The 26444-nt window shown below is 50.3% G+C and overlaps 9 protein-coding genes and 5 non-coding genes across 14 annotated transcripts; 8 read left to right on the top strand and 6 right to left on the bottom strand.

Annotated features, from left to right (window-relative positions):
* Positions 1 to 148: 148 nt before the first annotated feature.
* On the top strand, positions 149 to 3647 carry BP01DRAFT_356013 (dynamin-related GTPase MGM1). Its single transcript, XM_025574840.1, has 3 exons — positions 149 to 599; positions 690 to 2714; positions 2764 to 3647. Exons 1-3 carry the CDS (start codon positions 302 to 304, stop codon positions 3198 to 3200), a joined length of 2760 nt encoding a protein of 919 aa, XP_025432345.1. The 5' UTR covers positions 149 to 301; the 3' UTR covers positions 3201 to 3647.
* A 1160-nt stretch (positions 3648 to 4807) lies between these two features.
* On the bottom strand, positions 4808 to 4881 carry BP01DRAFT_t120. Its single transcript has one exon. It is a non-coding gene; the product is annotated as a tRNA-Asn (tRNA).
* A 198-nt stretch (positions 4882 to 5079) lies between these two features.
* Positions 5080 to 7200, bottom strand: BP01DRAFT_338952 (uncharacterized protein; the record flags this gene model as incomplete). Its single annotated transcript, XM_025573341.1, has 2 exons — positions 5080 to 5933; positions 6354 to 7200. 2 exons carry the CDS (start codon positions 7198 to 7200, stop codon positions 5080 to 5082), a joined length of 1701 nt encoding a protein of 566 aa, XP_025432346.1.
* Positions 7201 to 8466: 1266 nt separating this feature from the next.
* BP01DRAFT_t115 lies at positions 8467 to 8540 on the top strand. Its single transcript has one exon. It is a non-coding gene; the product is annotated as a tRNA-Asn (tRNA).
* Positions 8541 to 9451: 911 nt separating this feature from the next.
* On the top strand, positions 9452 to 9525 carry BP01DRAFT_t116. The gene has a single exon. It is a non-coding gene; the product is annotated as a tRNA-Asn (tRNA).
* Positions 9526 to 10068: 543 nt separating this feature from the next.
* Positions 10069 to 11374, top strand: BP01DRAFT_373324 (uncharacterized protein; the record flags this gene model as incomplete). Its single annotated transcript, XM_025576781.1, has 3 exons — positions 10069 to 10596; positions 10641 to 10862; positions 10952 to 11374. 3 exons carry the CDS (start codon positions 10069 to 10071, stop codon positions 11372 to 11374), a joined length of 1173 nt encoding a protein of 390 aa, XP_025432347.1.
* Positions 11375 to 11996: 622 nt separating this feature from the next.
* BP01DRAFT_t119 lies at positions 11997 to 12070 on the bottom strand. Its single transcript has one exon. It is a non-coding gene; the product is annotated as a tRNA-Asn (tRNA).
* Positions 12071 to 12146: 76 nt separating this feature from the next.
* On the bottom strand, positions 12147 to 12220 carry BP01DRAFT_t118. Its single transcript has one exon. It is a non-coding gene; the product is annotated as a tRNA-Asn (tRNA).
* Positions 12221 to 14240: 2020 nt separating this feature from the next.
* On the top strand, positions 14241 to 15884 carry BP01DRAFT_391183 (uncharacterized protein; the record flags this gene model as incomplete). The annotated part of the gene is made up of 2 exons (XM_025578059.1): positions 14241 to 14245; positions 15056 to 15884. The coding sequence occupies 2 exons, from the start codon at positions 14241 to 14243 to the stop codon at positions 15882 to 15884; spliced, it is 834 nt and encodes a 277-aa protein (XP_025432348.1).
* Positions 15885 to 16646: 762 nt separating this feature from the next.
* Positions 16647 to 17826, bottom strand: BP01DRAFT_338956 (EXPERA domain-containing protein). Its single transcript, XM_025573342.1, has 4 exons — positions 17575 to 17826; positions 17333 to 17496; positions 17037 to 17271; positions 16647 to 16974 (listed from the first exon to the last, which is right to left on the bottom strand). The coding sequence occupies exons 1-4, from the start codon at positions 17786 to 17788 to the stop codon at positions 16892 to 16894; spliced, it is 696 nt and encodes a 231-aa protein (XP_025432349.1). The 5' UTR covers positions 17789 to 17826; the 3' UTR covers positions 16647 to 16891.
* A 740-nt stretch (positions 17827 to 18566) lies between these two features.
* BP01DRAFT_381996 (uncharacterized protein) lies at positions 18567 to 19320 on the top strand (the record flags this gene model as incomplete). The annotated part of the gene is made up of 3 exons (XM_025577343.1): positions 18567 to 19022; positions 19100 to 19162; positions 19219 to 19320. 3 exons carry the CDS (start codon positions 18567 to 18569, stop codon positions 19318 to 19320), a joined length of 621 nt encoding a protein of 206 aa, XP_025432350.1.
* A 1589-nt stretch (positions 19321 to 20909) lies between these two features.
* BP01DRAFT_294233 (fungal specific transcription factor domain-containing protein) lies at positions 20910 to 23022 on the top strand (the record flags this gene model as incomplete). Its single annotated transcript, XM_025571761.1, has 5 exons — positions 20910 to 21351; positions 21422 to 21717; positions 21795 to 22229; positions 22279 to 22518; positions 22582 to 23022. The coding sequence occupies 5 exons, from the start codon at positions 20910 to 20912 to the stop codon at positions 23020 to 23022; spliced, it is 1854 nt and encodes a 617-aa protein (XP_025432351.1).
* Positions 23023 to 23984: 962 nt separating this feature from the next.
* BP01DRAFT_381998 (uncharacterized protein) lies at positions 23985 to 24746 on the top strand (the record flags this gene model as incomplete). Its single annotated transcript, XM_025577344.1, has 1 exon — positions 23985 to 24746. One exon carries the CDS (start codon positions 23985 to 23987, stop codon positions 24744 to 24746), a length of 762 nt encoding a protein of 253 aa, XP_025432352.1.
* Positions 24747 to 25386: 640 nt separating this feature from the next.
* Positions 25387 to 26013, bottom strand: BP01DRAFT_365115 (uncharacterized protein; the record flags this gene model as incomplete). Its single annotated transcript, XM_025576350.1, has 1 exon — positions 25387 to 26013. The coding sequence occupies one exon, from the start codon at positions 26011 to 26013 to the stop codon at positions 25387 to 25389; it is 627 nt and encodes a 208-aa protein (XP_025432353.1).
* Positions 26014 to 26444: the final 431 nt, after the last annotated feature.

Raw genomic sequence — 26444 nt, forward strand, 5'->3', positions numbered from 1 at the left:
CGTGACTCACCGTAATTTGTCCGGCCGGCGAGGCCACCCAGCGGTGCAAGTTGTAGGTCACGAGATCTCCTCCTCGGTCGGGGCTTCTCGCCGCCCACACCGAATCCCGCGGGACGGCATGACATGATCTCCATCTCTATCTTCTTTTCCCTTCTTTCCGTTTTGTTTTGTTTTACATCTCGCCACTTTTCACCAATCTTAGGCCCTCACAACCTTACAGTCGCTGCTTGTGTCGAGTGATGAACCACCTCTGTCGATTCTGTGTCTGAGCATCCCGAACGTATATGATATTTCGGCCATCATGAGCGGGAGGATCCTCTCCCACCGTCTGGTTCCGCTGCTGCGGACGGGTCATCTTGCCCGCCATGTTCACAACGCTGCTGCCCGGACTGGAGGCCTCTTGCGGTCGGATGGCAGCGCCGCTCTCCGCCGACGACCTTGGCCCGTCGGCGCCAACGCCATCCATAATGTGCCTGCTGTGCGGGCCATCTCGTTCCACCGCATTCTGCCCAAGCTGGCACTGAAGCTCGTGCGGCTGCCGGCCATGTTTGGAGGGGCGATGCTGGCGGGCTTCGCTTACATTCAATACCAAGCTACACGTGAGTTACCTAATTTCCAGTTGATACGTTTGTCGTCGGTAGCTGGCTGGCTGGATATTTTAAGCTGACTTTGTTGCGGAACCCATATAGAGGCAGGAAACTATGCTATTGACATCTTCAAACGCGCGGGGGAAACGGCGGGCGGGGCGGCCTCGAGTTTATTCCAGGAGATTCAGAATGTGGCGGAGCAGACGCAACGCGGGTGGCAGAAGACGACGGAGGATGTCGACTTGCCGGAATGGCTACAGAAGATCTTGAGGTTGAATGAGGAGGCACAATCGGATAACGGGGGCTCAGGGGGTGGTGGTAGAGGTCCGAAGGAGAGCCGGGTGGGTGGCGCGGCGGCCGCCGGTGCGGCCTCGGGCGGGGCTATGGGATACGATCAATCGGACGAGGAGGATCCCCGCGCCGGCCGGCAGATTGCGGAGGATGACCAGATGATGCTGCTCACGCGGAAGATGATCGAGATCCGGAACATTTTGCAGAGCGTGGGCCAATCCAACACCCTGACGCTGCCCTCGATCGTCGTGATCGGCTCCCAGTCATCCGGGAAGAGCTCCGTTCTGGAGGCAATTGTCGGACATGAGTTCCTCCCCAAGGGTTCGAACATGGTCACCCGTCGGCCGATCGAGCTCACGCTTGTCAACACTCCGAACGCGCAGGCGGAGTATGGAGAGTTTCCCGCGCTGGGGCTGGGCAAGATCACTGACTTCTCGCAAATTCAACGCACCCTGACCGACCTCAATCTGGCTGTTCCGGAGAGGGATTGTGTTTCGGACGACCCGATCCAACTAACCATCTACTCGCCGCATGTTCCCGACCTCTCCCTAATCGATCTCCCGGGCTATATTCAGGTTGCGGGGCGTGACCAGCCGCCGCAGCTGAAGCAGAAGATCTCGGATCTCTGCGACAAATACATCCAACCACCCAACGTAATTCTGGCCATCTCCGCGGCAGATGTTGATCTGGCCAATTCAACTGCCCTGCGAGCCAGTCGCCGCGTGGACCCTAGGGGCGAGCGGACAATCGGTGTTATCACCAAGATGGACCTGGTTGATCCCGAGCGAGGTCACAGCATTTTATCAGACACGAAATACCCTCTTCGCCTAGGCTATGTAGGTGTGGTCAGTCGGATTCCTCAGACCACTGCTCTGTTCTCAAGAGGCAGCGGTAACATCACGGGCGCCATCCTGAAGAACGAGAACGCCTACTTTTCGCAGCACCAATCAGAATTTGGCCCGCAATCGGACGTGTCTGTTGGCGTCAACACATTGCGCAACAAGCTTATGCATGTCCTTGAGCAGACAATGGCATCGAGCCTAGCAGGTACTAGGGATGCTATTAGTCAGGAGCTGGAGGAGGCTACCTACGAGTTCAAGGTGCAATACAATGATCGTCCTCTTAGCGCAGAATCATACTTGGCCGAGAGTCTAGACAGTTTCAAACACTCTTTCAAGGCATTCGCTGAGAGCTTCGGTCGGCCACAGGTCCGTGAAATGCTGAAGCGCGAACTCGACCAGCGAGTGATGGATATTCTGGCGCAAAGATACTGGAATAAGCCGATAGAGGATCTTACCGCCCCAATGCCGGAATTGGATCCTCTCAGTGACCTGCCCAAAGCGGACCCCGAATCTCTCTACTGGCATCGCAAGCTTGACGCTTCGACTTCCTCCTTGACCAAGCTTGGAATTGGCAGACTTGCCACTACGGTCGTAGCCAACGCAATTCAGAATCATGTGGACCGGTTGCTGGCTGACTCTACCTTTGCAACCCACCCGTACGCCCAGAAGCAGATTGTTGATGCCTGCAACAGTATCCTGAATGACCGATTCTTCAGCACTAGTGATCAAGTGGAGAACTGCATCAAGCCCTACAAATACGAAATTGAGGTTGAGGACCCTGAATGGGCTAAGGGTCGGGAGAACGTCAGCAAGGTACTAAAGGACGAACTCAAGGCCTGTGAGTCGGCATTTAAGCATGTGGAAGACCTCGTGGGGAGACGGAAGCTCAAGGATGTGATGTCGTTCGTTGACAAGGTCAGAAAGGGCGAAGTGGTTTTGGAGGGTGACGGCGCTGGTGGTGCTGGTGGCTTTAGTGCCGACCTATTGGCCAGAGGTATGTTTTCTCTTTTCTGCATGCATCAATTTACTAATCGTGGCCTTAGGCCGTGAAAGTGTCTTCCTCCGTGACCGCGCCGACATCATCAAGATGCGACTTCTCGCCGTCCGCTCCAAGCAATGTGCCTCTCAGAAGAACAAATACTACTGCCCGGAGGTCTTTCTGGATGTCGTCGCCGACAAGTTGACGTCGACCGCTGTGCTCTTCCTTAACGTTGAACTCCTCTCCGAATTCTACTACAACTTCCCCCGCGAGCTCGACATGCGCCTTGGCCGCCATCTTTCCGACGCTGAGGTCGAGCGCTTCGCCCGCGAAGACCCGCGCATCCGCAGCCACCTCGACGTCATCCGCCGCAAGGAGCTCCTGGAATTGGCGCTCCAGAAGATCGAGAGCATCCGCCAGCTCGACGGACGCGGCAAACGTGGGACCACTGACCGTCCAGGTGTTCGGGAGCAGAGGAGCCGTGGCTGGAACCTGTTCTAAACTTTTTATGCGTTTGTCCAACTAGACTTCTCTTATTCCTTCCCGTGATATCCGTGGCACAGGAATCCTCTCCGTGCTACTGGGGCGTTCTCGCATATTCCCTCTCTCTTTGTGATAATTCTCTTTTGTGGCCGGGGTCGGGCTGTTAGTGGATAGGGGTCAATGTATAAATGATGTAGATTTTAGTCCTTCTGCGGACTGTTCGTGAATGAACGCGTGAGCCCGAGTCCCTCTGCGATAATAGGTTGGCCTGGAGTGACTATGCGCTCTATGTGTCCAATGGACGCTTGGTTGCGAACTACTTTTTCCATGACCAGAAGACCACCTGCAATCTACCGTCCTCAGGATGCAGACGACAATGCAAAGATCCCATGTCCTTGCCCTGACATGTTCAGCGGACACCGGTGATCGTCAAACACATACTTTACAGTACATACTACATACATACCGACAACTTTCTGGCTGAGGAGATAGGATATTTCACTATCGATTGTCGCCCCGCAGCCCAGCAGGTTGTTGTCCAGAAGGCATACTGCTTTGGCCTGCGTATGGCGAAGTTAGGCTATGGTCCGTATATCAGGTTCAGCCCGTCTCCACTATGTCATTAAACCTCATCTGTTCTTTGAACCCAAAAAAGAAAAACAAAAAACCAAATGGCACAATTACCGACACCTGACTCGTTTTAGATTTCGCATTTGAGACTCGGGCTCTCCCTCGTACGAGTCCGCCGGAGGCCTCAGAACCGAGAGGAGGATCTTCATATATGCAGCCGCTGTGACCGCTGCGTAACACTGCCAGATTTTGTCCTTGTGTGGGTCCGCATACTCGCATATACCTCGAAGAGCCAGACAGGGCATGGCGTTCACAATTCCCACCGCCTCCATCTCAAGACGGAGAGCATTGTAGTTCCGCTTCAACCGGTCGCATGTCTTCTTGTCTTTGACAACCTGATTTACTGAGGTAATCAACCCGTGGTGGATCCGCGACGGTCTTTCGCACTTGCCATGGGTATCATCACCACCATCAGCACCTGCCACTGTCTATGGTGAGTATACGTAGCCGGTTGTAGTGGAACAGAAGTTGCCAGGCACGTGGGATGGGGGCAAAAGGCAAAAACATACAACAGAAGGGATTCGCTGGTGGTCACCCACCCAACTACTAACCTCCCGGCGTGTGGCTTGAGGACGGCTGAGCGGACGGGAAGCCCTATTTTCCACACCCTATGGTCGTATGTGAGAGGATATAGTTGTATTTTGTTATATCATGCTAGGAGACGAAAACACTGGGTGTGAGTGGCTAAGCTCGACGAGAGCGACTGTTTGGGTAGACAATCAGGCCCAGTGCACCTGTACGTAGTAGTGAGCGGAATCATCGACTGGTGCAAACAGAAAAGAAAGGGTAGTATGTATGTATGTATGTATGTATGTATGTATGTCAATGCATTAAGAAAAGCCGGTCCCGCCACGATTCCGGGAAACTGAATTCCCTTAGACTAGACTCTGGCCATGGAACACCCCAATCGCAAGTGAGAAGCTACTTGCGGGAGAAGAATGCCGCCAGAAGAAACCAGTATGTTTATACCATTATTATGGTATTGAAAAAAAGAGCGTCCAGGGAGAGGCTCGAACTCTCAACCTCACGATTAACAGTCGTACGCGCTAACCAATTGCGCCACCCAGACAACTTGCTGTTATCAACTAGTACTATGAATGATGACATTGCGTGCCGTCACAAGGCTGGTTCCTGCAATCAAATCCTGTACAATGCATCTCGAAACCATTTATAAGAAGACATTGTCGGGCAACTATGTATATGTGAAGATTAACACCTATCGAGTGGCACAGATACAGTTTTCACTACCAAGATTGGTAGATTTCTGTCAAGTTTTGCTTTCGGTGGCTGAGATACCTAGGGTAATCCGTCCATCACGCTGATGTCGCAGAACGCGACGAATATTAACATTTCGGAGTTGGCGCTTGGTCCACCGCTTGACTTCCTCATCATTCATCCGATCCGCCTGTTTGAGTATGGTACGCGTCTCTTCTGAAGCGACCTGGGAGACGGTCTGCCAATAATTTCCGATGATGGAGTAGTCGGTGTATCTCAGGAACTGGATGGCGACGACTGTGACAATAACCATGTGGACCGCGATAAGCCCCGTCCCGATCATCAGGCCGGTCCACTGCGACGGGATGGATGAAGTGATCGAGTACGCTGTCGACGCTGCTGCGGTAGCTTTGAACTTCGCCAGTTGCTCGTAGTACATCATCTGATAGATCCTCGCGAAAAGGACCTGGACGGCCACAGCGGGACTCGCGGTCGCATTCAATGTGTCTTGGAACATATCCACGTGAATATAATGTGCGTTTCCCGAGTAGAAACCCGCATTTACCCGCGAAAGAAGCACGCCTGCGCTGAGTGATATGCTATCGTCTGCTATAGCCAGCGTGGGCAAGGCTGCGACCATTGCCAAGAAGAAATAGGACAGGTCATCGGTCCCATCATTTGTGTCTTTGAGTTTCAGACTGGCTCCCCACTGGGAACGAGGTTCGAGGGCCAGTACTCCCCGGTCCGTGGTGTTTTCTCGGTTTCGCGATGCGCCGAGCTGGCGGCGAGTGGTCTCGGTATTGAAGCTTTGAGTGAGCGGGTCCCATGTTATCTTCGGCTCGGTGTTGTCCCGGGAGCTGTTCAACCCAACTGCGATCGACTGAGTGGCCACATTGGTTACACACGCTGAGACTCGCAACGTCTTCTTTTCGGTTCCATGGGTCACCAGTGTCCAGGGGCCATCGCTACGCACGACACGTGCAGCCACAGCGGTGTCACCAGCCGCTCTAATGACTGACCCCATAGAAACGACGTCAATGAGCACGAACAACATTGAAGCCACCGGGTCGCCTCTAGACTGGAGTAGAGGATTGTCGTGAAGGACCGTGAAATTCAGCTCGCTTCCAATGACGCATAAGCTACTCTCCCCTCGTGTGGTATTTTCGGCAATAAGTGGGATAGGCATTTTGCAGGTGAAACTAAGCTTGGGCGGGTCATCAGTGCCATAAAGCAGCGGATAAGACAGATTATGGGTATCAATCACGCCATCCAGGTGTACAAGGTCTTGACTGGTCACATCAAGGGTTAAGTTGACCAGGGGTGGACTTGCGCACAGGACCCGATGATCCATGATTGGCAGTGGGCCACTGTACCTGTGTAGCTTGGTCCGTTGCATCTCCTCATCGAAGGGGAGGAAAGCCCGGAAAGTGTGTCCAGTGTCATGATAATTTCGACCCTCTTTGAAGGACTCCGATAGCTCGCCAAATGTCCAGCTCGCCGCGGGCGGCATTGACCACCAACCACTGGCAGTATCGAAGTTGGTATCGATAACACTGACATTTGTCGAGTTGTTGCCCTGTACAAAGGCACTATCGGCGAAGTCGGTCAAGTAGATTGTGGAGAGAAACTGCGATGCAGCGGTCACCAGCACTTCGACAAGGACAATGGCATAGATGAATGGCGGAAGATGAGGTTGGAAATCTGTTGCTGTGAATAGGTTGCTGGGTGCCACCTTGACCGCCCGCATTATGGAATACAATGGTGCCTGGAGGAGGGGTATACCCTTTGTCTCTAGGGTGATTGCTGCGACCATTGCCGTGACGAGGCCAGCCTGGAATACCATCACAGCGCGGATGGTGGTGGTGCAAATCGTGACTAGTCGAGTAGCCCAGTCTGCGTTGACGATACGGAACCAGTAGGCCTCGGGGTCTCCTCCGTCGAGGGCTCTTAGGGACTCCCACCAGAAGAGAATGAGAAAGGTGACTGCCAATAACAGGATGGGAGGACCAAGGAATATCGTTAGGACACCAGTGGTATCGACTCTGTGGCACAGGCTTCTCGGCTTGGTCTTCGGCTCTTCTTTCTGGGATTCTATGTCTGGCTTCGCGCTGGGCGGTTTCGGGGCCTTTCTTGTGGCATGGTATCTGGTGTCACTGTATGCGTTGATATGCATGCTGTAGATTGTATTGAGTAACAGGTGGCAGAGGTAAACGTTTCTTGGGATTTCAAACCAGGCTGGGATTTCGATTTGAACTGGGATTGAGATCGGGGCTAGCTACCCTTGTAACAGCATGTCTCTGTCGCTCGAACAAGTCCCTGACTTCAGCTCGGAAAGTCGGGTATGAGCATCAGCAAGTTGGCCCATGTTTCAACTTTCTCTATATAGTATATTGCAAAGCAGGTGAACTTCTAGTGGAGGATCTGGATGGGGGGAAGAGAGGGGATTGAGCTGTTCGTTCATCGATTAAACGCCGGGCTGTGCCAAGGATGAGTCTAGCGCGACTCATAGTCCCCAGCCTGTCAGATTAGGGCCAACAAAACGTTTTTAGTTTAGCCTGCTACAATAGGCGCGAAGGATTCTATTTTGGGCCGGCAGGATTCTCAAGCTCGCTAGTCGTTCTTTTGAACTCGAGTCTTTATTCAATGCCAGATCTATAGCCTAACAAGCACATCCATGTCTGTAGTGCTGGCTCTCATACTTAGTCACCATGGAGGCTTTTTCAGTGTCGCTCAGTGAGCATGGTCCTTCGCTATAGCCATGACGGGCCGATCATCATTGCGCTTTTATGTATATTGGGGAGAGTTGGGACTCCAAGCTTCCATCAGAGGTCGATTCGAGGCAGGCAGCGCACGGTCCTCTCGGTAAGCCCCAGCGCCACCCGGGTGGGGTTACATGGAATATCGTCCGGATCTTGTGATTTAAGTGGCATAGTGTGATATGCGATATGCTGTACCAATGCGTGGTTTGCAGCCTAGTTTTGGTTATGCTACATAGATATGGCGCTTGAGCCTGATCCTTCTAGTGCTTATCCCATACACTCGTGCTATGGAGCTAGTGACCACGGTGGAGATAAGCCAAATCGCTCCATTGCTTGATAATGAGTTCTTCCTGGGGTCGCTTCTCTGTTTGTGGGTTTTGACACTTCGTGCGCAATACTGAATGCTGTGGGGCAGAGGCACCCAGACCGACGGCCTAAGGTCTTATATGTTTCCAGTGATGTCGAGTCAAACAAACGACCTCACTTAACAAAGTTCACGCCCATGGCGGTAATGTGCCCATAACCAACTCAATCAACGCTCGCGAAGCTCTTACCTCAAGCTAGTCAAAATATGATCGTCGCTTTTTGCAAGTTGGATGCAGAGTCGAAAGCCCATGCAAGCTGTTCAGTGTTGCTCATATATATGTATGCAAGACTTTCGCTGCCAGCACAACAAGCACGTCTTGGTGGCGCAATTGGTTAGCGCGTACGACTGTTAATCGTGAGGTTGAGAGTTCGATCCTCTCCTAGGACGTCATTTGTCTCTTTTGGAGTCTTTTTGCTTCTCCCGGTGGAGTCTCCTAGATCAATAACTGAGGCTGGAGGTTTCGCGGTATGTGGGGAAGGGTGGATACTAGATCCCGGCTGCAAGCGACACAATCCAGGACCTGCCACTCTGCGCTGCCCGTATCTGGGAGCATCTTCCAGGGAATAGCTGATCTAATTTCCTCTACGGTCACCGGGCATGACCCATTGACCATGTCTCATCTACTCATATTTGAACGACCAGCGCTTGATAGCTACTCAAGTCGTCGTATCACAGTTCCTCGGGAAGAGGTTAATTGTGGCGAAGGATAACGCTCGCCCAGACAGTGCGTTTTGACGCATAGTTGAACTTGCTTATATTTGCCAGACAAGATGCCAGATATTTCGTGGTCATGAGCACGCGCGGGGGTAAGGTCTTACCACGAGGACATCTAGCGCGCCCCCCACATATGTGTACTGAGGCTTTTTTACGCCATTGAAAGAGCTTTCAACAAGCAAGGCCATATCAAAAAAATGCTATCATCTACACCTTTCATTTACCGGTCAGCATCTTAGATTAGTGGCTTACATATGATGGATCAATTACCGGGCTGATCAGGGCTCCTGCCCGAAGTCAAGCCGCCTGGCGCTTGATATTACGTTTGTCTGTTGGTTCACTTTGTTGTAGACGACCAATTGACCTATTGACCTCTTTGGACCAATATTGTTGAAATCACACTCAATATGTTCCTAGGTAAAGCCAGTCATCTTAGAAGAACACCACAGTAGTTGTAAGGCTGAGCATACCTCGACCATTTGTTATTAGCTAGTTACCCGGAGTTTATAAACAGCCATCTAAAACTGGCTTAGCGTGCGTATGAGACATTTAGCATAGCCCGTTAAGCATAATGCAAGGAATACGTCTGGGTGGCGCAATTGGTTAGCGCGTACGACTGTTAATCGTGAGGTTGAGAGTTCGAGCCTCTCCCTGGACGGCCTTCCGTTTTTTGTACTTCTCGTGCAAAAAATTATTATTCCCCGTAAATATTCATGAAGTAGGGTAACGTCTAGTGGAGTCCAGTCAAGTGTACTCCGTGAGATCCATCGGTACAGCGTAAAACGGCTCGCGGAAATTGTCCCATTGTGGAGTTGAGATGAGGCCTCCTGGTCGCGGCGGTGTGCCCACCCAATTTAACCAGGTATTGGTTTAGTATCAGGTTCAGGCATAGAGCATCTCGATGCATTCAGAACGAACTACGTTGGTTCTTGATCATAGACACATGTAATTCGTGGCTGGTACGGTAAGATGAACAGGGCCCGAATCCCGCATGCGAACCGCACAAGGGGTCTGTCAGGTCAGGTGGAGCCTATATCACCTTACTACCACTACCTGGCATCATTCCTATCTTCCTTGCGTTATAAGCATCTAGCAACTATGGGATCTGATCATCTCGTTGGGACTCGTTGAGAAGAAACAGGAACAGAAGGCTATTGCTCGAACAAAGCTTTGATCGAGCCAGAGCCCGGAAATCACATCTATGAAGCTTGACAAAAAGCATCGACCCGGTGAAACTGTGCGAGCATGCCAATGGGGAATTGGTACTTGTAATATATACTATCGCGGTGAAAAGCACGATAAAACAAATGTCATTGTTCATTCTGCTGCCCTTGGAAAGGCTATTCTTCGCAAGGAGAAAGTGCAGATTGAAGTGGCGACGATGAGGTATATACGCGAGAATGCCTCAATACCTGTTTCTGATGTGTTCGGCACTGGTATCTGCTGGGCTGGCCGTTACATTGTTATGTCATGTCTCGAAGGAGTACCGCGATCCACACTCCTCAAAGATTCTTCTTCAGCAGAAAAGCCAGTACTGAGCCCGCAACTAAGCGAGCGGAGCTTGAAGCCGGCTTATTGCGAAATGGCCGCGTTTATTATCGAGTGGCTCAGACACGGATTTGATTCCATTGGTGCTCTTCGGGAAGATGGGGGAAATTTCTCTATTACAAGGCGATCCCTGACCTCAAATATGAGCGAGCTGATGGTGTCTGCAAATTTACCAGAAGGCGTTTCCCCCCAGCACATCTTCGGGTCAGCCACAGACTACTTCAGAGCGCTTGCTACTTGCATATCAGCCACCTTCAATTACGTTTACAACAACGAGATGCTGCTAGCAGCGAGGATGACTACCGGAAGAAATTCATTGCGCATTTGTTCCTGGAGATCACAAAAGATATCTGCGCAGAGGACTCGCAAGGACCAGTTCGACTATATTGTGACGGCTTTGGTCCTTCAAATGTCTTAATAGATACCGCTGCTTTTCGTGTCTCGGGAGTTATTGACTAGGAGTTCACATATGCTGCGCCCGCTGAATTTACATGGTAGCTCCTTGGTGGCTCGTGTTGCAAAGCCCAGAAGACTAGGAAGGTGACCTTGTGATGTTTTTGAGTCGTTATCATCCCGAGCTACGTGTCTTTGTGGAAGCCCTAGGCAATCACGAAAGCGAGTTGATCGAAAGACAAATTCTCTCTGAATCACAGCGCTTGTCTCCACGAATGGAGGATTCCGTGAAGACTGGGCTATTCTGGGTTTGCTTAGCAGTACGATACAGCTCCATGCTCGATGAAATCTATTGTAAATTCATCGACAACTGGTATTATGGGCCCTTCAATTCTCTGTATGGCCGTATGCAGCTATGGGACCCGAAACAGCAGCAAGACATGATCGAACTTGGGCGGCTCAAGACTGGCCAGGCCGACGATAAAGATATCTTTGTCAATCACTATCCAATTACTGAGCTACTCGAACTAAGATTGTGTAACACCGAGCATCGAGTTGTGTTATAGACTTAGTACTGCTGGTGACTAGACATTTTTTATTTTACTGATTCATAGGCCAAGGTGCTCACACTCAATGCCCCATTGAAGAGAAGAATCAAGTCCAGGGCTGACTACCATCATATGATTCAAGATACCACTGGCTGACAAAACCCTTTCATTAATTTACACAGCTCTTCAGCTGTATTCATGTTGGGTAAGTCTGGAGCCACATGACCATCCACCTATGCATTTAGCCGGCCAAAAAAAGTTTGTACGCTCGCTCGCAGAGTTATAGGAGCTAACCGGCTGGCTAAAGACTTTCTTAGACCTACTCGTCGGCTCGCTCTAGGGCTAGAAGGCCAGCCATCCGTTCAAAGACCTCCTACTTATGCATACGTAAGAGCTTACTTGTAGAGTTACATGGCTAACTGGCTAGCTAACCTTGCTCGCAGATTACATACAGACTTGTCTATGGGCATGTTCGTATGCTCAATATATACAGGCTCACAGACTTGATTGTAGGCATATTGGCTGTTTTTTAATTCTAATTAGGCGCTCGATGACTGCTATCAGGCAATGAATGGACAATGGATAAATTAAAAAGAGACTTCGTTTCCACTGGATTGGCAGTGAAAAAATGTAGCAAATGCGTCCAGGGAGAGGCTCGAACTCTCAACCTCACGATTAACAGTCGTACGCGCTAACCAATTGCGCCACCCAGACGATTTGTTGGGACGGCCTCTATATGCAGCGAACAAGAATGGGCGTGAGAGAGCAACTCAATGAAAACAAAAAGCAACGTCCTAGGAGAGGATCGAACTCTCAACCTCACGATTAACAGTCGTACGCGCTAACCAATTGCGCCACCAAGACGTAGTTGTTGCGTCAGTCATCGCCGAGTGTTTTATGACCCTACGCAACCTTTGGAGGGACTAAGCTGATTTAGATCCTAGTTTCAGGCACCTGGCTGCATCCACGGATTTTTCAGGTCGGTAGTCTAGTGCAACTTCACATAGATTAGCCGAAGTACGGTAGTACGAAACAATGGGCTCGAACGGCCCTTGAGCTTTGCCGGATATGGTAGCGCAAACCCTAAGGGCAACTTCGGGGCCGAACCTTAATTCGACTACAGCCTTGGTTGCCGTTGCCGGCTTCAGAGCAATAATATTTTTGTGGGGCATGTCTTCAATACGCTTCTCATCGAAACAATCAACAATCTGCTCAGTTCAGACTTTGTCGACTATTACCGGCCCTCGTGGGCTATCTAGCAGCCGCTGCTGACGGCCTTGTGAAGAGGTTATTGGTGAGAGATCCGGCTGATGCATTCGAAACCCAGCCCCAAACCCGAATTTTCGCCCATCCCAAATCAACCATTACGCGCAAAAATGGAAGCTGCCTTCATAAGTCCATTCTTACTTGGATACAATTATTCTGTTCGTTACCAATGCAAACTTGCAGTCGACGTCTCACTGGAATGAAGCCGGCATATGATGCAGTGCTTGTCTTGTCTACTCCTTCGTTCGGCTCGAGCCATCTGAGGATCCTGTCTTATCTCATTATTTAGAAATTGTGAGCGCATATACTTACTTTCTATGTCCATATTTGAAACAATATACAAGGAGCAAGTAATTTTGCTCCAGCATCATCCATTTGACTACATAACCAACTTTCCTTCAGTCGTCATATCTGTGTTTTCCGTTCCTTACCTTAAGGTCAAATGGTACTACAGTGAAGACTTAAGCAGACTAATGCGATTTGCAATTCCTCATGTGCCGCAAGAGATACTGTCGTGTGGCAAAAGTACGAACACGACCGTTTCTTGCGCAAGCCTCACAAGGGCATTGGAACTGAGGCTTGTGCACCACGAAATGATGGTAAGTAAGGCCTTCCAAAGCAGAGTAGCTGGCTTCACAAGGCTGTCCGTTAGGTGCCCTGAACAAGCAGATGTACCTCCCTTTGTTGGTGACTGAATACTGATAACGACCACTACGCCCGAACTGGCCCTTCACGGTACGTAGCTGAGCCTGAGGGCTGAAGGGCGTCGGTGAGGTCTGGTCCTGCTGTGGAGCCCGGCGTACGCGGATCATCCCTGGCGGCAGGGGGCGTGGTTGCTGAATCACAAGGGGGATGCGTCGGCAGAGAATGTCTGACTTGGTAGCTCGGCGCCGGGTGGTGTTCCCCCCGGCACAACTTGATCATGTTGATGGCCAGGTGCACCGAAGCTTACATCTCTCTTACCCTGACTCTCTCCTTCCGCATCACCACATCCCACCGCCAGCTGGGACCTGGATCGATCCGTTGTGCAGCGGGCGCGTTCCAGGTAATTGGAATTAGAATCGGAAAACATGCTTGCTATAGATACCAGAAAGAATTACAGTAGGAGTTTGACCAGTCGTCCTCTCAACCTCAAAAAGTTGAAATACACATCGCGGGAGAAAGGGCAGTGTGTCTTATTAAATCGTTTGTGATGGTGCATGGAGACAATGGATTAACGAGGAAGTTGTCAGCTGATAAGCAGAATGTTCCGAGGAGGATGGGTCTTATTTCGTTATTCGCAAACAACAGGGCAGGAAATATCCACTATGCTCGGGTATTATCTATTAATATGTGAGCTCTGTACATAATGGGGACTACACTCTTTGTATGTTCTACGGTCATTGACGACCGATCATACAACATGACCGGCTGTACACAGAGTCGGTCTGAAAGTGCTGTACGTCCTCTTCGGGATCGGTTAATGGTCTATTGAGATAGTCTTCGATATCATCAACCCTGTCTGTTAGAGATGGTATTCAGCTGCAAAGGCACTATACAGTACATTATCACCCGTAGTAAGCTTTCCTCTTAGTTTGGATGCACGGTTCTAGCGTCTATTATCGGCTGCCCCCCAACCATGACGTACTTTGTGACTCTGTTGAGAGTGGAATAGTATCGTGGCCCAAGCACGTTGTACAGTCGAAAGCATAATGGCATCGTCCGCACGATCAGAGAATTCAATTGTTTCCACCTATGCGCCGAATCCATGGGAAGAAAACGGGAGCGGATCGGAGGGAATTCTCCACTTTTCTGGTGGGCATCTCGGGAAGATCGGATGGTTCCTTGAATTGGGCTGCAGACCCAGATCGGTAGTGATCGACCCTAGCCTGGTGGGGACTCTGTGTTATATCGTCAACTCAACGAATCAAAGCTGATCCTGGCGATTTTGATGTCTATTATTGCCCAATTTAGAAGAGACATTCCGTCCCGAGTCTTTGGATGCGCCGGATAAGACGATGCGATTGGATAATCTTTCTAGAGGAGACAGAGACTATTGATCTGCCGCAAATCCTTGCTTGTGTGACTTTTCTTCCAACAACATGACAGACTCATTTTAAAAGCAAAATGAGTGGCCACGCGTCCCTACCGGAAATCAATTCCCACTCCTCAGCTTTTCTCATTTGACTCAGGACCTCAGTCTACTTGTCCTTCGACCAATTAGATCCAGTATGGCGCTTTATAGCCTTGCCTACGTGCTAGCAGTAATCTGGACGCTAGCACACGCTGATACCACCCATACAGAGATGGTATTTCATGCACACAACCTATTATTCAATGACCCGCTTGAGCTAACGAGTTTACCATGCGCTAGTCAGCCAATTCACCATACTGACCGCTACCCCCCGGTTTTGACTGACATGGAGAAAGCCCTAACTTATCGTTTTCGAACAGCAACACCACCCAGCCACTAGCCGCCCATCTAGATCCCCACCGACCAGCTCCCTCACTCCCCCTCGAAGATCTCTTCCGAGCCTCCTATAACGATATTGAATACCTAAAAATCTACCTCAGCGACGACCCCACAGCCCACCACCACCACCATCTCCTCCCCCTCACGCTGATCCCAAGAATCGAAGCGTTCCAAGTAGACATCACCAATCGCTACACCGAAATCTTCAAGCACGCCTTCCCGCACCGCGCCAATGAGCCATTCGGTCTCGCTCTCTACCAAGCAGAAGCCACCTGGACGAACGTCACTCGCCTCTTACGACTCCTCGATACCGCCAACTGGGACCTCGTGCGCTGGGCTCGCACAGCCGCCCTCTTAGACCTCGGCAAGCCAGACCTACGCCGCCGAGCCGTTGCGCGCGGGGAAGAGCTCTGGCAGCACCGCTACACGGAAATCAAAACGTGCATCGACGCGGTGCTCTCCCGATTCGACTACAAGGGCCAGCCGCTGGCGTACGTCGGGAGTCTCAACCATGGCATCCGCGGCGCCCACAAGGGCCACACGGCCATCAACTTCAATGACTTCGACGTGGATTTGTTTGTTGTGCATGCCGAGGAGTGGCGGCACCACTTACCTGCAATCCGTGCGAATTTTCCGGCGCATTTCAGCAACGAGAAGATATTCCCGGTGGGAACGCATCTGCGCGAGTTGCAGGCGTTGGGGGAGGCGGTGGGGAGGGCGCTGGCGGTGGAGCTGAGGGTCAAGGTGAGGGATGCGGGGAGATTTGTGGGAGAGACGGAGATTGTTTTGAGGGAGGTGGATCGGTGGTAGCTTCGTTTATGTGAAGTGAAGCCGTGTCTCAAAAACTATGGCACGGTGCTAAATATTCTTACAGTAATAAATGTATCAGTATGTTACAGCTTGTTATGTCAATCAATATGATAGAGATCATTGTCAGAGATCTTGTGTTAGATCTTAGAGGTAGATGCACGGCTTAATACCGCCACAGAGTTAGATAAGTTGAAGTTGACCAAAATGAATTCAAGTGGTATTATTTTTGGACCAAGTAAACTGCGTTAAAGCCTCTGTACCCACTTAACCCGTAGCGCATATCGATTTGCACACCGTGGACCGCTCCACCATCTGAGATGAGATACCTGTCGGCAACGTGGACCATAGGTGGTGAATGCACTTTTCGTCTCATGATTAGCATTGCCCTTGACTTACCTTGGCTCTTCTTCGAGAAATCTTACAGCCCACACATGACTGATGCCCTGTTTTCCCCTGTGATTTACTGGTACACCCCCTGACTCACCGCTTCGATCGCGACTGTCCTGACCCCGACTAAAGGATAACCCAGAACATAGCGAAAACTGCCCTAGTGCTATCAATGGAATGCCTTCCAGAGAATGTGATGAAGCCAAGCCATCCTACCACGATGACTCGTCAAAGCGTGTTGCCTAGGTACTGTGGCATTTTGGGTTGCGTGTTAATGCTGGCTATGCAAACGATGGATGTTGATATAGACGGAGGAATAGTGCTATACCTCGAAGTAATCCACAAACAGCGGCTCAGGGAGCGTGTAGTCGACTCCGCCGGGGTAGGGTCATTGCTGAACAAAAAGGAGAATTGTTGCCGTTTTCGTACAACTAGTCTGTTCTATTTCTAGTCCAAAGTAGCAGATGATGAAGGAAATGGTCGCAAATGCAAAGCTAGGACAATCTATCCTCACTCCATGATGCTTCTTTCCAGATCTATTCAATGATACAATTGTCTTGGGGCAGCAGAAACGGCTATGATCTATGCTAAACAAAAGCCCGGTATGACACGATGCATGTCTAGATCCCCTTTCGCCTCCTATCGATTTCGCTGAGCTTTTTGAATGCGCGCGTGATTTCCACGACACTCTGGCATGCGTAGTCTGCCATAGATTAGCAACGAATCAAAACATTTGCATCGGGAAGGAGTGGGGCAAATACGAACAAGAGCCCATAGCAATCCAGATAAAGTTCATGAAAAAGTAGTAAAACCAGAAGTAGTAGCCCTCGGGTCTGCAGAACTCAATGCCATGGACATAGAGGTCATATATGCTTGTAGCATAATACAGAACGTCACCGTAGAGCTGTCCCAACGACAGAATAAGCTGCAAGGAATAGCGAGCAGGATGCTGGACGGCGACGCAGTAAGCGATAAAGAACGCGAGAGGTCCCCAGCAGAACTATACGAGTTATCAGAACTGTGAGCTTGTTGGCTTGATTTGTGAAAAAATCCAAACTCACGGCAGTAACGGCCTCCATAGAAAGAAGGAAAGCATCAGAAGTCAGATACCGTGAATCCGACAGAGAATACTCCTTCCAGAGCTGGCCGAACAGATCCTGCGATCCAGCGAGGGTTCTATGGTAGACGACAAAATATGTTTCGAAGAAAAAATGGATGAATCCCGCTGGATAAAATGGCCACTTTTAGCATGTTGGTTAAATGCATGGTTTTGAGGATTGTCAAGGCAAGCAGTCATACGTACTCAAGCACATCCAGACAAATGCCGACTGGTCTGATTTACTCGCTGTAGGCCGCGAGCGGCGAATGGTGACAAGAGCTGCTCCAAGCACGGCTACCCACAGAAAGCCAAATTGGGCAATCAGTGACAGGACTGGAGTATTGTTGCTTGCATAGTGCGGCAGATGTATGGTTGTAGGGTGATAATGATGAGTGATGGATGCGGTTAGATTGGCCATTTTGGGTTAAGCTTGTTTGTTTATGCAGATTGGGTTGTAATTAAGCTTATTGCGATTGGAAGCCAACACTTCCGTCGGCAGGTCTTATACGATCATATCTGATAGAACCCTGAGATCGATCGGCTCAAGCCCGGATCCCGCGGAGTCCGCGGAGTCTGCTAAGAGATTCGGATCTTCAGCCTGCCACATCAGGCCACCTTTGATATTGTTCAAGAAAGCTAATCGAACATGAGATCAAACTAGTTGGTTAAAGACGCAAGAGGGTCGGAATTACCTTGATTGGGAATAAAATATATATCGAATATTACCATCTACCGAAGGTTGTTATATCAGACTACCAGTGATTATTTCTGATTAATGTGCATCCGTCATGTAAAGCATCCTAAGTCGGCAACTCACTTGAAACGTAGCGAAGCTACAAAATTCACATCCAATCATTTATGAATCTGATTCTTGTACACTGTATCTATTCACTCTGCGACTAGATCAGCTTACTATACTGTTATACCATCAGCTAAGGTGACATCCGAAAAAGCTGGCTTCCTAGAGGAGAACAAACATGATGTTACTGCCGGGGCAAGAAAAATGTGCAGTTATACCGGCAGTGAGCGAAATCATAACCTCAGAATCCAGATTAAGAAAGAATATCATCTTACATGTCATAAAGGAGCCGTGTAAAGTTGACTCCCCGCATAAAGCTCGGGCCACCCGTTAAGGGGGCTAATTTCCCCCCTTTCGGAAAAGCCGCTCCATGCATGATTAAATATTCTCCTCAACAATGTCCACCATAATCCCCTGGATTCGCAACCTCTTTGGAGACGGGACCAGCCTCACGCGTCCCTTGACTAAGGTAGCCATCATCGGCCTTACAGAAGCCGGTCAACGAGCTCTGCTTGAGCGTCTCAGCGACACGCCCATTTCCCCAGTGACGATAAACGGCTGCCATGCGGCCTGGCAGGGCAGCAGTAAGACACTTGGACTTGCGCTCAACGCTGTAGAAGTGGGAATAGATGGATTTCGCAACTGGCGGGTCTCTGTTGCGTCGTTGTACACGGACGCGGATGCCCTGATCGTCGTGGTCAACATTCTCCACTCAATTCGTCTGGAGGAGCTACGATGCGAACTTGACTCTATAGTCAACGGAAGATGGGAACGTGGAGAGATCCAGACTTACTATATCGCCAGGAAGGGTATTCCGTGGCTTGTGCTTGCGAACTTTGAAGATCAAATGGTGGTAAGCAGTTGCTTGACACTCATTATGAGACATGTATTCGGTGTATTTTCACGATGTGCTTATGGGTGTACTTGCAGGACGAAGAGAGGGCAAAAGAACAGGTTGCCTCGCTGGGTCTAGATGGAATGGATCTTGATTGGGTGGGACCCCTTCTCTTTCTGCCTTTCTCTGCTCCACTCAACTGATCGCACTGCAGTCACTTCACCCCATCTCGACGGCCACTGGACAGGGTGTCGCGGAGTCTATTCAGTGTTTGACGCAGACCCTCGAGTTGAATGTGAAAAGCACAAAGCCGTGATAAGGATGGTTGTCAGCGGTCAGCAGACCGCCCATCAAGTTGCCTCCAATGTCTGGGTCACATTGTGCCACTGGGCAGGCATGAATATCAATTGGTGGTCCAAGATCGGACTATTACAGCTTGTATGTTCTTGATATGCATTTCCCTTTAGGTCTAGATGACGATACCACGAGCGAACTCATAACCCAGAATATGGGATCTATCCATACTAGCATCCATAGAGGCTATGCGTCAGAGGGACTGGCTATGATCTTCGTTTCATGCTCGCCGCCAAGAATATCAAGGTTCAAGGCTCGCTGTCTTTGTCTAGTTGGATTTCTCAGGTGCCTCTTAGATTTCGATTTCTTACTCCGTTGAGAAAGAAAACCAGGCGATGAACAAAATGATGCAATCAACTCACCGCTTTACTGCGTCTTGGCTAATATGGAACCACTATAGAAGCTGTAGGCTCACATTACGGAGAGTATGTCGTTTGCACACTGATTTTATGGGGCTTGTCACTCTGCGATAAGAGGTACTGTGTAGATAACTGTGAAACAACTTCGAAGCAAAGTTTAGGCAAGTGGAATCTTGGATGACTGTATCTTCGAATGAACCACCAGGTTTCTGTCAAAGCTCCAGTGGGTGCTGAAGACAGCCCGACGTAAGTTTGAGACACTTACGTTGACCTTCTGAACTAGAACGATATCGGCATCCAAAACCCTCAGCCAGGGGGAAAAAAAGACAAAGCATAACAAAACCCCCGATGATAGCATACTGACTAATGAATAGAGGCACTGTCAATCTAGGAACACCACGTTTGCGATGCACAATCTTATTTCAACAGCTGGATCTTGTTGGTACGTTTCCCTCAACTATTTGCAATGAAAGCCATCATCCCTTCATCTGCTTTGACCATATTTACGGATTTCGGTAGTTCCACGAGAGATACGTTAAATTGCATCTTCTCCTTTTCCTCAATTTAACTAAATCTTACAACGAAACATATCCATCATTGAACAAGCGACTAAGGCCGGCTGGACACAGCGTCAATAGATTGTGGCATCTGCCCATTAGCCCTACCTTATACATACATATATTGAGCTCTCGGGTTCGCGGGGTCGAATGCCAAGGCTGGTCTGCATGAGTGTGGCGGACATGACGTTTCGCGGGCCACCGGGACCGCGGAGCCGCGGCCCCGAATATAAAGTCGATGGCTGCAGCACTTACGCAATCCTGCCCAGACCATCAAACCATATCGTAATTTGTCATGTCATCATTTGGTGCTGAAGAAGACGATCCAAGTAAGGCGACAGCGACTTGCATTGTTGCCGAGAGCAGTAAGACTTCTTCATGTCATATATCGTGTCCAGTCTGCATGGCTAACATGGTTGGCGGGGCATAGTGCGAGGGATGTAAGATACGCAAGGTAGGAGCTTCCTCACGATCCGATAGACCTTCAGAAGGTTACGCTTGCTAAGTTGGACCGTCTAAGATCCGCTGCAACCGCACTATACCCTGTGGAAATTGTCGAGCAACAAGTATCACATGTCGCCGTCCGAGAGACCGGTCACGGACTGAGAGACAGGCCGATAAGATAGCGACTCTGTATGTACAGTACTCTATTATCCTATGTGCCACTCGAGTTTGTGCTCACAGCTCCTAGTGAAGCCCTGATTGGACGGCTTTATGAACGTTATCATGATGTTGACAATAGGCTTGTTGCCCTGGAACTCAAACAGTTCGCGGTGGTCGAACCAGAGCCGGATCAGCATCACTCATCGGTCACCTCGGGGCTAGTCTTCGGCGAGTCTTCCTTGACGACTCAGTCGCTTCAAGGAACAGATAGTGCCCAGATTGCAGCACAATCTGCCCCAACAGGTGGTGATCCGGCTGTGCAGCATGCATTTGAGCATCTACGCAGGTCTCTCGATGGCTCTCACGGCTTGTCTAGACAAAACTTCTATTTTAGCAAGTCGGGTTCGCGTTCAACACTGCCGGTCGAGCGTCTTCCAGCTACGTTCGTGAACGCCGTCTTACAAAGAATGAAAGGTATGCTGAAACTTCCGCTTGAGAGCTAGTGACGCAGTCGAAATGTCATAAATAACCCTCGAATCCCCAGTTCGTCGTCCGATCTTTCTCACCTCGTATGCCCTGAATGACCTACTACTCTTTGAGGATCTGTGCCAAAAAGTATATTCTCCAACAAGCCAGTCATCAGCTGGTCAGATCGCCAGCACACATGGAGTCCTAATCTTTGTTCTGAAAGAGTATATCGCAATTAACGATGAGCTCCGTGAGCGGTTCGACCTGGCCACCCACCTCGCTCATTGCGAGGAGATCTTCGTCGCTGCGCTTGAGGCCTACGATGTCTTGCTTGTTCCCAGCTTTGAAAACATCCTTGCGTTGACGATGGGTGTAAGTCTTCTTCTGTTGTCTCTATTTGACCTTGAATCGGCATTCACAAGTGCGGGCAAGCTAACAGGCAAGCATAGATGATCAAGGCCCAAGGCGAAGCCAAACTCTCGCTCTACTGGACACTGGTCTCCGCCGCGGCAACCCAGTGCCAATCCCTCGGGTACCATCGCGAAGCGACCTACCGAAACATCCCATCGGGGCAGGCTGACAGCATTCGCCGGCTGTTCTGGACTCTCTACACTTTTGACAAGAACATCTCATTGTTGCTAGGCCGCGTCTCCAGTATGCAGGGTCTTGCCATCGACACGCGATATCCTGCGATTGCCACAGAGCGAGCGCTGCGACCGTGGGATGAATCATTCGTCATGGGGATTCGGCTGGCGGAGCTGCAGAATCGGGTATTCACAGGGCTTTACTCTCCCGCGACGGCGGTCATGGATTCGACCCAACGAGCTCGGTTGATCGATGATCTTGCGGCTGCGATGGAGCAGTGGCGGGTGGAGTTTAAGCAGGTGAGAGAAGCAAACACCCTTGAAGAGGTGAGACACTAACAATCCGTAGATCAACCCAGACGCCGCCAACCACCCCCCAGTTTTCCACCTATCCAGAGGCAACTGGGACATTTCTTTTTATTCAACGCTGACGCTGCTTTTCCGCGCGTCCTCAAGCACGGAGACAGGCCTGCACATCGACTCGCGGTGCTTTACTGCAGCTCGAAATAGCCTGCAGGCTCACCTCCAATGCTTCCCGCAGTATCAGGAATCACGCCTGCTATCGGACGGAGAGTATATCAACTGGTACGTATCTTACTGACTAGTCATGGCAATTGAGTCCAGCGCCGCCTTTGTGCTGATATTGCATCAGGATCCTCTTTTACTCATCCTTCAACCCCTTCCTCGTCACCTTCACGCCATCGCCGCCAAAGACCCAGACAGTGTTGCCCTACTGGCCCAGGTGGTCGACACGTTGAAGAACCTGCGCGACACGTCTTCCCAAGGCGCTGGCTCGCAGCGCCTGTACCAGATCTGTGCTACGTTCGCCCAGCTCGCTCAGAAGCTAGTGGAGTCAGTGCCCTCTGTATCCGTCGGGACATACAACCAGGAGGATGACTCGTTGCGATTGTCAGATGCCGGCGACCTCGCAGCATTCCCCTTTCAGCCTAACACACTCCAGGATTTGGTTGCAATAGACGATGTGAATCGCGTTACCTCGACTTATGCGACCGATTTCCTGAACGAGTGGATCACAGGGCAGCCTTTTCTGTGGAACCGATTCGACTTCGATTTTGGGGAAAAGCGATTCTAGAACACATGTCCCGAAGCAACAAAATTGCCTTTTGTGCGTACTGTGCATGAATCATCATCATCATAAGAAGAAGAAGGGCTTTAAGATAGCTTGTCACAAGTAACCAAAGCACATACCGTTCACTCCTCGCCTCAAAAGCTACACAGACCTTAGTACCGCGTAATAAACCCCCACATCTCATCCCCCTCCAAACCCTCCATAATATCCTCCTCCCGCAACATACTATAGTATAACCAAAACCTCCACTTCCCCACCCCCCGTTCCCCCCTCCGCCATGGCAACTACATAGAATCACCACCCCATCCGCCGACAAACAAGGAAGCCCCACCTCATACAGCCTCCCAATCCGCTTAGCTCGTTGAATTTCCTGATGACCTACTATATCATGTATGCTTATCCTGTATCCCCAGCTTATTACTATATTTCCTAGTCAGAAATTATTTTTGGTGGGGACTGTCGCTCACTTTGCCATGCATTAAGCACTTGTTCAAATGGTCAAGAAGGCGATGAACGTCGAGTGTTCAATGACTCTCAAGACATGCCTTGGCATAGGACATTTTGATCGTGTGCATCTGCCTCCGTTGCACATTTAGTGGTCAGTCAACGAGGACCCATCTTTCTCCTGCCCCGGAAGGATACAGCCGCAATATTGCACCTTCTATTCCAGTTGTATATGCTGGAAGATCATTGTCTTGCAAAGCATGTGTCCTCTTGCCTCTCGTTCATTTGCAGCAACTTCCTTTGATGAATGATGGGATTCATTCCTTCGTCCACTCCTTCTGTTGTGGGTTCGCTAATCTCCCGAGGCAAGAACACAATACCATGCACCCTTTATATCGTAGTTCGGCGACTGGTATTTACTATTAACAAAGATTTCATCGGATACTCCCATAGGTCTATCTGCTTAACTTACATCCTATCTGAAGAAATTCGCCTTTTGTCTCATCGAGAGCATTATTACCATGGCACAGCAATATAATTTTATCGCCCCTTCCGAAGAACTTCGTGCCGCCCCGGTGCCCATTGAGCGAGTTGATGACAACACCCCGGGCTTCGACATCTCCATGTGTTATCTCTGCTTCCAGGGTTCAAAGCCCCCCGAAGAAGGAGGCCGCTTCTTCCGCTGTGGAAGCATACTCTGCCGCAGCACTTTCCACGAAGGTTGCGTGGATGAGTTTCTCTGGAAACATTGGGATTTCTACAACGGCCCGCCCCCTTTCCGCTGCCCCAAGTGCCAGCGGCCGTGGGTGCATCAGGGCAGCCTCCTCGAGAAGATCTCCTCCACCCATCAGCTGAGCAGCGGCGGTGGGAAGATGCATGCCAGCGACCATAACCAGCCTCCGGATGCGTACTCTAGGCAGACTTCCTCTACCGTGCCAATGCCTCTGGCGAATTGGCAGCCAAGACCTACCAGACATTACCCCCCGCCTCCGAATGCGTACTCTGAGCAGACTACCCCTACCACGCTAGTGCCTACTACTGCGAATCCGCAGGAACGTCCCAGTCGCTTTGTTGAACCTCCGAAGGTGGGCAGCAAGCCAAGGTTCTGTCCGTTCTGTGTGAGGGAGTATACAGAGTCGGAGCCGTTGATGAGACATCTGCTATACGAGCATCTTTCCGAGCCGCGGGTCTGTATGCTTTGTAATACAGAGATGGGGTCATGGTCGTCCCTGCTTGATCATTGGACACTCGACATAATGATTGGAAGTTGGATGATGAGCTAGAGGCTGCATGACCATAGCATTGTGCTTCTATTTCTAACCTACTCTGTAGACTGATCTTATACTCAGATAGGTAACTCCGTGCTTACTTACATGCAAATTCGCCGCGCTTCCGTACGATCCCACACCCAGCAAGAACAACGAGGTAAGTCTGCCGGTACTGCTCAAAAATAGTAAATGATTTCGACCTCAATGGATTCTTATCCATCAAAATTATGATCGTTCTATCTGAGGCTTTGCCTAGCACCGATGCTGAACAAGTGTACCAAATCAAGCCCGAGCTGAAGTCAGTAAGTCACCCTCAGTCATAATCTTCTTATGGGAAGGGTGAATCGAGCATGCTAGCAACTTTCTCTTACAAGGTGCCTGGAGGATCGACTTGTCAGTAAAGATATAGTGGTTCTGTCTGCACCGTCCTAACTAACGAACAGATACAATACATGCATCAAAATACCTCGGACTCATCGATCCAGATACTAATAGTACTGCAGCAGCTCAGTACATACATCTGATTCCAAAGACCAAGTTACTACTTACTGAATATTGTTTTACACAACTTACTGTAATTCATCATCATACTCGTATTCATTTCCTATCGGAGAGTGATTATATAAGGACGGAGACTCCGCCACACCCCTTCTTCTCAACCAAGAAGAGCCCGGATTTCCCTCCCCGAGGGCAAATCCAGGCGCAAGGGGGCGTTCAATCCGCGCTCGAACGGCCGAATCACCGACTCAAGCACGCAAACCTCCAATACATGACCGTCGACCGTGAAAAAGGCGCCGCCGCGCATGACGACCGGTCGCTGCAGGTACCACGGGAGCATGGTGGCCTGGCGCGCGATGAGGAACCTGCGCTCCCAGGCGGGCATGCGCACCATCCCATGAAAATCGTCGCCCTTTTGCAGCGGCACGGTCTCCACCAGGTCCATGGCCCAGCGCGCCTCCTCGCATCCGATGGCGTGGACGCAGATCAAGTTCAGCCGCCAGCATGCGATGCTGAGCTCGCTGAGACAACCGGTCCCCGCGAAATGGCCGCGGATGACGTCCATCAGCGCGTCGCGGGCTTCGATGCGAGAGATCTGGTATCCCTTTTTGCCCGTCGTTTCGGGGAACGGTTGCTCGGGCTCTTTCAGGTCTTGCTTAGATCCATTCGGCTCTTGCTCAAACCACTTCTTGAGGCCCTGCTCCGAGTCTTGCAGTTCCAGCTGCTGCTGCTGTGCCTTGCGGGCGGCGGCTCGGCGTCTAGCCTTTTTTCCCGGGTGGCCCATCTCTCGGACGATTGACCAAGGAAACTCTTGGGCCAGTGTTGATCAGTCTACACTCGAAAGTGCTTCCCGATGTCGGGCGTTGAGTGAGGGAAGGAGACGAATCTGGGGGTGGGGTTCGAGTTCTCTTTATACCCTTTTTATCTGAAAGCTACCAGAGGCTTTTCTCTGTTCATTTGTCGGAGAGTGTCCTCAACTGTGACTTTTTGTGTCAGGTCTTCGTTTGTGTGAAGCGGCATCTTGCAGCAACATGTAAAGGAAGTCTGTGCTCAGCGAGAATGGCTTTATCGTGGAGTAGGTGATTTTCAGCAACTTGTCTTCGTCCACACATGTTCTGGTCTTCTTTGTTGGACATAGTTTAGTGATACGGTGTTCCTTGGAACCTCGCTGGACTTTGCTATTTTGACCGCTGATATGATAGATGGATAACGCAA

Source organism: Aspergillus saccharolyticus (assembly GCF_003184585.1).
Source record: "Aspergillus saccharolyticus JOP 1030-1 unplaced genomic scaffold BP01scaffold_11, whole genome shotgun sequence".
Classification (NCBI taxonomy): Eukaryota; Fungi; Ascomycota; class Eurotiomycetes; order Eurotiales; family Aspergillaceae; genus Aspergillus; species Aspergillus saccharolyticus.

Excerpts from the sequence above, each read along its gene's own strand:
- BP01DRAFT_356013 (XM_025574840.1), top strand. The coding sequence starts at position 302 with ATGAGCGGGAGGATCCTCTCCCACCGTCTGGTTCCGCTGCTGCGGACG. Across the intron at positions 600-689 it reads CATTCAATACCAAGCTACAC|AGGCAGGAAACTATGCTATT; the intron begins GTGAGTTACCTA and ends GAACCCATATAG. Across the intron at positions 2,715-2,763 it reads TGCCGACCTATTGGCCAGAG|GCCGTGAAAGTGTCTTCCTC; the intron begins GTATGTTTTCTC and ends TCGTGGCCTTAG.
- BP01DRAFT_338956 (XM_025573342.1), bottom strand. The coding sequence starts at position 17,788 with ATGGCCAATCTAACCGCATCCATCACTCATCATTATCACCCTACAACC. Across the intron at positions 17,272-17,332 it reads CTATGGAGGCCGTTACTGCC|TTCTGCTGGGGACCTCTCGC; the intron begins GTGAGTTTGGAT and ends TAACTCGTATAG. Across the intron at positions 16,975-17,036 it reads CTGGATTGCTATGGGCTCTT|ACTACGCATGCCAGAGTGTC; the intron begins GTTCGTATTTGC and ends AATCTATGGCAG.